The 7243-nt window shown below is 41.1% G+C and overlaps 1 protein-coding gene across 3 annotated transcripts in view; it reads right to left on the bottom strand.

The window, feature by feature from the left end:
* The window catches only part of RSRC1 (arginine and serine rich coiled-coil 1), a 127730-nt gene that overhangs the window by 62428 nt on the left and 58059 nt on the right, over positions 1–7243 (bottom strand). For all 3 annotated transcript variants that reach the window (XM_082057142.1, XM_082057144.1, XM_082057143.1), the window contains one exon: positions 4442–4478. In XM_082057142.1, the coding sequence (XP_081913268.1) occupies positions 4442–4478 (37 nt within the window). The remainder of the gene's footprint in view (positions 1–4441; positions 4479–7243) is intronic.

Here is a 7243-nt window from a genome sequence, read left to right as displayed (position 1 = left end):
GTATGGCAGATGGAACATGATGAAAACTATCATCTGTATTCCATAGGCCAGATAAAATTAGCATTTAAGATACTTAAATATTTCTTTTTAATGTATACCAAATTTTATTTCCTTCTCCTCTAATGTTTATTCTATAGGAACACGTTGCTGGTACCTTCAGGGCCTTTATGTTTGTTTGTAGCTCTGTATTTGCCTCCTCAGAGAGTGTCATGTTGGTAGTTGTAACCTCCTACTACTCAACATTTAGAGCTGAATGCGAAAATTAAACCCAACAACTACCAGCCAAATCCAGTGTATGTCTGCAGAAATACAAATACTTGCATTCTAAATAGTGAGAGTTAACTCAGTTGATCAGTTACATATAGATTGGCTGTGTAACCAATGTTTTAAACTATTTTATAAGAGGGTCCCAACCTGTTTATTTCTGCAAATTCCTCATTTTTTTTCTACACAAACTTGCAAAAGGTTCTCAGATTTTAGAAAGGAAAGTGTCAGGAGGATTTAAGTTAAGTTTAATGCTTACCTGAACAAACAGCAAAACAACGACCATTAAAATAGTTCATACCAGCAAACCACCTTGTGCGTCAGATGCCTGAACTCCGTGCACATGCAATAAACGAGATGGGAGTGGAACTGGGAAAGAAATGATGTTATTCCTCCTGACACCACAAGCTGCGGCTCACCCCATGAGGGCTCCGGTACCACCAGCACCTTGCAGCACCATCTCCCTTCCACTAATCTCATCACCTACCCGACGACAGAAAAAGGTTTTTAATTGTACATTTTTATTTTGTTGTCATTTCCCATCTCTAGAAGACTTTCTGCCCCACTGTTTCCCCAAGCAGATGGCTCCAGGATAAAGATTCTTGCCCCACCACAGGGCTATAGTAACCACAGGGCTATAGTAACCCCAGGGCTATAGTAATACCAGTGTCTACATGGGAAAAAAAATCCAGTTATAAAGTTGTAAAGCTCATTACCCAACGCGGGCACCCTGCTCAAGAGCTCAGAGTGGCCATGGAAATTACAGCTCCCCACGAACACTATGGTGGGTTCCCAAAGGAACGATTGGCAGGTTTGGATGCTTGGCATTTTGTGAAAGGACATCTGAGAAAGAAATGCCTTAAAACCACCAAAACCAAACCACACTGGGATTTTTTTTTTTTTTTAATTAAATACAATTTCAATAGGAAAAAAAAAAAAAAATAATAAAAAAACAATCAAGCATCCAGTCAGGCCGACACTGCTTCAATAAGAGAGAATTCAAGCTCGCAGAATATAATTGCCCAGCGTGGAATTTTGCCAGGATGCCAAGATAAACATAATTACTCCTATTAAGAGTGTTAATTAATTGTTTGTGAACACCAATAATTGGCTGCTTGGTTCTGGAGCTCATTAGAAAGCCAACAGTTCCGGGAGCCCTGGCTGTCCAGTGGCCACACCAGGACCAGGGGCCGGGCCCAGCGGGAGCCTGACACGGAGCCACTGAGAACTGAAACCCAGACCCAAGGAAACATCCCAGAGATCCCCAGGAAATCAGTATTTACACTTTCTGGATAAACGAGGGGCTTTGCAATTCTTTTTCTTTAGAGGGTGGGTGGTTTTTTTGGTTGGTTGATAATTCATGCAAATTTTTTACCAAAAAAACCCCAAGGAGTTGCCAGATGGAACGAACCACCATTAGTTCTGAATCAGTGACCTTGCCACACGCTGCAACCAACAGCGTAAAGAGCCAACTGCAGCAGGTTCCTTGGCACAGCCAGTACCTGCTGGGGGTTATTAATTGATTAATTGATTAACAGCCAAGCCGGGAGCGCCCGTGTTCCTCACAGACAATACCCATATTCTTACAAACTGCTGATGGGCTAAACAAGCCATCAATGCCAGGGCGCTCTTCGGCATTTGGAACGGACAGACCGCGCCGCTGAACCGCGAGGACAAGCAGGTTATTGCTTTGAAAGCTTCTACAAAGACACAAATAAGGTCTCAGTGAGGAACAAACCACCTGGACGGCTCCATAGGCCTCTTGTAGTAGAGCTGTTAATAGAAATATCTGCACCTCTTTGGAGTTGTGGGTGTATCATGATCTACTCCGAGGTTGCTACTTGGAAAAGGAATTAGCTCAGTAAATAACCACCAGAATTTTTGGAATACAAGACTAATTCTCCTATGCTTCGAATTTTCCAGTTCATTTTCTTCACTTGCTAAAACTAAAATAGAAGCCCCCGAGCAGCGGCAGCGATCGGGGTCAGCGGGGGGCGGCTCTGGCCCACGGGGACCTGCTGGCAAAACGTCTGTGCTTATAAAAACACCCAGTTTTAAGCTGGAAGTATGGCCAAAGAAAAATAGGTACAATATCCACCAAATGTTTTGACCAGCAGTGGTTATACGGCTTTATTTGCACTCCTGCGTGTGGCAAGATGCCGGATCCCGGGGTGGCAGAAGCTCCTTAGGCGAGGTTTAGCAGGAAAATAGGCTGAGATCGAGTGAATGTGACACAGACACAGATCAACCTAATGGGAACATACAGAACCCATAAAGGTTATATCACAAATCGTAAAACACCCTTTCTTTAGAGAAGGTATTAAATAACAGATTAGCAAATCTGTATAAAGACTCTTCTTTTTTTCATAAAGGAGAAAAAGTTCCTGACAAGTATTTGGAGATTGAACAATTTAAAGTAGAACTGGAGCAATATTCCTATAACTTACTGGAGTCCAAAAGGCCTTTGTGACACTGTCTTATATAAAGCAGCTTCCAGCACCAATATTCCCCCTTGGGGTGCAATGGGAAACAGCGAATTTCCTCAAGCACCCAATTCCCAGGGTGCCATCACAGGGAAAAGGAAAAGAACTCTCAGACCTGGAGCTTTTGGATGGATGTTTTAGAGAAACACCAAGCAGCTGATGTATTTAACGAAGAAAAATATAAATTAGATACAGAGTGAGTTGCCGTGTGGATTTAAGGCATCATGAGGGCGTTTCTCCCCAATCCCAGCGCACCCCGTCCCGGTTCCCCCCATTCCCAGCGCCGCTTCCCTCGCACCGGCGGCTTCGGGTGACGCTCTAATAAATCAGACCTGCAGCTCCAGCTATGGCAGCGCTCCCAATTTAGAGGGAAAAACAGCAGCCATGGTCATCTGTCAAGACTACGGCATCTTTATAATGCATTAGAAAAATCCCCTGCACCCATCAGATCGCAACTACCTGACAGCGCGGAGGAATGAAACGCTTCAAACATTTATTTAAGAGATTCCACTGGCACACAAGGTACCCGTGGAAGTAGCAAACGGTGAATTTTCAAAGTGCTCTGAGAACTGTTCATAACACTCGGCTATTTATTCCATTTACAGATTCAAAATACTAGTTGCAATAGAACATTTAATATGCCACCATTATAAAGGGAAAAGCGTTGACAACTCGGCTGGAATATCCATCCTTTTCAGCTCCAGGAAGATATTGGTACCCAAGCTCCTACAAATCATATTTCCCAAGTGATTCCCAAAATGGGAAGCAACAACAGAAAAGCAATTCTTTTCCAATGCTCATGCAATACATTGCGGTAAGATTTTATTTTAGTAGCAGCATAGAACCGTATATACTATTTGGGTATTATATGAAAAAATTAGACAGGCGTTTATATATTATTTGGGTATTATATGAAAAAATTAGACAGGAGTTTTAACTTCTCACGACGCACTGAGATGCACGTGCCATTAACACTGAATACTCTGATTTAATGGGATTTAATAATCTGTTTGGATGGACTACTTAACGTTGTGATGACTGCTGATACGAACATCCTCGGCTCAATGAGCTTCAGACTTGTGACAATATTGTCTTATTTCCAGTTTTGATGGACTGATTAGTTTTTAATGCCGAGCATGTCTTGCCGTCACTTGCGGTTTGAACGCGTTTACTTAAACCCAAAACATTTTGCATCTCAATTATTATTTTACACTGCAGCACTGAGCGGAATTTAAGTCAATACATTATTCATCAAGCAAAGACAAGAGGAAAAAACAAAGCTGTGCACTTCTTTCAAAGGCTTCGAATGACTAAACCATACCATATTTATGCATGCAATATTTGATTGTGGGGGTCTCTTTTTGTATCACAAGTTTGTTGTTTTCAGATCACGCTATGCCAAAAATCCAACACCAAACAATTTTTGTTTATCATTAAGGCGATCATCAAGCCAGGGATTGTAGTCCGGTTTATTTCATCTCTACATCAAAAAAAGTAATTTAAAAAAATTAAAATTCCCTTGAAATGGTAAGATAAATGAAAATGTAAGTGCCTTCACATAATAAGAGTAAGCTGACCCTCTGGGAAATGGTTGACTTTCTCAATTCAAGGTATTCAAAGCTCATTGCAAAGTGTTCATTTGGAATGCAGATATCAAAGATGATGCAAATGTTCAAGAGAAAATTAAAACTTACCAGATGTTCTAATCCAGCTTTGATGTTGCCACAGTCCCTGCAACACAAGAACAAAAGTTGTAAATAGCTGCTAAACCCTTGTCTACAATGATTTCTGTTTAACTGGGAAATGGCAAAGCCATGCAGTTTCCTGGGTAAAATTTTTATTTTTAATATCTTAATCATCACAATACCTAAAAAGTATTGATTGTCTTAACGCACGAGGACAGAATTCTTTAAAACCTCCAATTTTCCCTGCCCTGAAATGGCTATAAGCTGTAGCAATGCAACAGGACACTCAAATCCCAACATTTTTCATATAGTTATCCCCTTACTCATATTGGAATTAATGAAACAAGACAGCGCATTTACTATTTACCAAATCCACATTCAGTGGCTCACGGTTCTGCTTTGCCACTATTTCAATAATAAAATGATGTGACCATTTGCAGAGGGGATGGAACCAATGAATCAAATACCAACGAGGTGACCGTGGCCACACCGAAACTTTGCATTTGAGTCCTGACGGCTGAAAAAAATCCAGAGGTACAGATCCAAAAATAAGTAACATAAAGACACCTACAGAAAACGGACCAAACGATCCAACTACAAATACTGTCAAGCAAGGGGAATTCAGAGTGAGAAATCAACCCTTAACACATCCTGCTATGTTAAAAGCACAACCTGAAAGAAAACCGAAGCAAGACCAATTAAATACCCCCAAGTGCCAGGGCTCTAACGAGGGGCTGGTTTCTGCTTTCAGGGGCTCCAGGTTCTACCTGTCCCCAAATGTCACCGCAGCTTTTTGGGAAAAGGAGTCAGAACCACAACAAACTACAGAAACCACCCCATGAGGATTTCAGGCCATTAGTTGTTGAACTATAGAGGGTAGTATGTATTTATATTGAGAAATCGTAATTTTCCAACAAATTACTCAACTCTATAAAGCACAGGAGCGAAGCCCCTACTACGTTCCCTGATGGCAGCAAACGGTGAAGACTGTTCTCTTACCCTTTAGTACAGGCTGTGTAAGGCACAATGTGAAATGAAATACGACATTTTACCAAATACTAAGTATTTACACATTTTACCACCTTGCTATACTGCATTCAGACTTTTTGCAGAAAGCTTTTCTTTATCATTTCAAAAAGCTTTCAAAAAGAAAAGCCTGCTACACGCTTTTGTTCTATTTGAATATACCACGAAGCGAGAGGAAAAGAGGCACCCTCCTTACGCCGTCATGTTGTCTTTGGAAAGAAGAATTTATTATCGAGCCCCTAGGATGTTTAAACAGAAATCGTCTCCCACATCTATTTTTGAGGTGCTAAATGGCCTTAAAGAACTGGAGGCAGGATCCCAGCAGCTGGCGCGGGAGCTCCCAGTACAAGCCCTGTCACTGGTCTGGCTCCTCGCCGCCCCCAGCCCCGCTCCATCAATATTTGCACAACTCCTGTTGCCCTGCGCTGAAAGCAGCCTTAATTCAATTATAGGTCTCAAAACTGATAAAAAAGGTCCTGAAGTGGAAAATGCGAGGAGATTATTGGCAAATGAATAAAGATTTGTATCGAACTAACACACAAGAGTACAGCGGGGTTGGGGTTTTTTTTAATCATTCCCTGTCTGAAGTCTTCTGGGAACAGCGAGTTTCCCTTCCCCTCATGCAGCACATCGATTTCTGAATTAGACTGCAATATTAAATAATTAATATACTTGCCATGATTGATGTTTTGCATTAGTTGAATATTAGGTTATCAATCAAAATCCACTTGGTTTAATGTAATAATATTGAAAAAGTGTCACTGGTTGTTCATCCAATTTGTAGTTGAGGCAGCGCAGACAGTAATATCGGTGTAACGCGAGGCTCTAACGCAGGAAATGCAGCGGTTGAACATCCATAAGGCAAACATTACCCAGCTAACCAGGACCAGGCTGAGCCTGTCCTAACTAAACCTGGTGGCCCCATCACCTCCCATGGAAACCCCTCTCAGGCCGGGGCATCAATCAGCAACACGACTAGTTAAGGTGCGGTGAAACGTTATCTTTCTAGTTAAGCAGTAATTATATAAATAAGACTCCCGTTAATACATAACATCTCAAATATTGGGTTATGTAACATCAGACTTGTTGCTACAGCTCAGTCTAACACGAACCCTTAGATGCCTGCAGAATATCTTAATCGCTAATACCATAAAACACTACAAATAAAAGGCGAGAACAGCTTTATGCACATGCACTATTATAACACTCCTATAAGGGAACGCCACAGGAAACTTCTACTGTTTTAACACCATTATTAGATAATGTTTGGCGCAGCTTTTACACCACGCAGCTCCCAACAAGATAGATATTTGCCTTTCAAACAGTCTCCAGCGCATCACATTTATGTTTTTGGTTCACTAGGCAAGTTTGGGGTTGGTTTGGTTTGTGTGTTTGGGTTTTTGTGTGTGTGTTTCCTCAACCGAATCAAGAAATTGTGCTGTAAAATACTACTTGATGTACATGTATTTTAAAATTATACGTTAAAACCAGTAAGCATACAACTGAGGCTGATCCAAATGTTCGCTTTTGGTGATGCCAGGGGAAAAAACAGCTAAATTTGAATCATGGTCATGATGGACCTGTAACAACAAGCCAGGAATTCAATTAAGCAAGTGTAGCCAGCTTCTGGATTACTTAAAACCAGTGTAGATAACTAACTGACATAGTGTTAATTATTAGCCCTAGTTCCTTTGCCAGTAAATGGAACTAAAATTAAAATATTCACTAGCACTTGCTGAAAATCCTGATTTTAACCCAGATATATACTCACGTCCATAAAAGTAG

Source organism: Streptopelia decaocto (assembly GCF_964273445.1).
Source record: "Streptopelia decaocto genome assembly, chromosome: 6".
NCBI classification, from domain to species: Eukaryota; Metazoa; Chordata; class Aves; order Columbiformes; family Columbidae; genus Streptopelia; species Streptopelia decaocto.
The sequence above is the reverse complement of the archived record's forward strand: the minus strand, read 5'-3'. Positions and strand labels throughout refer to the sequence as shown.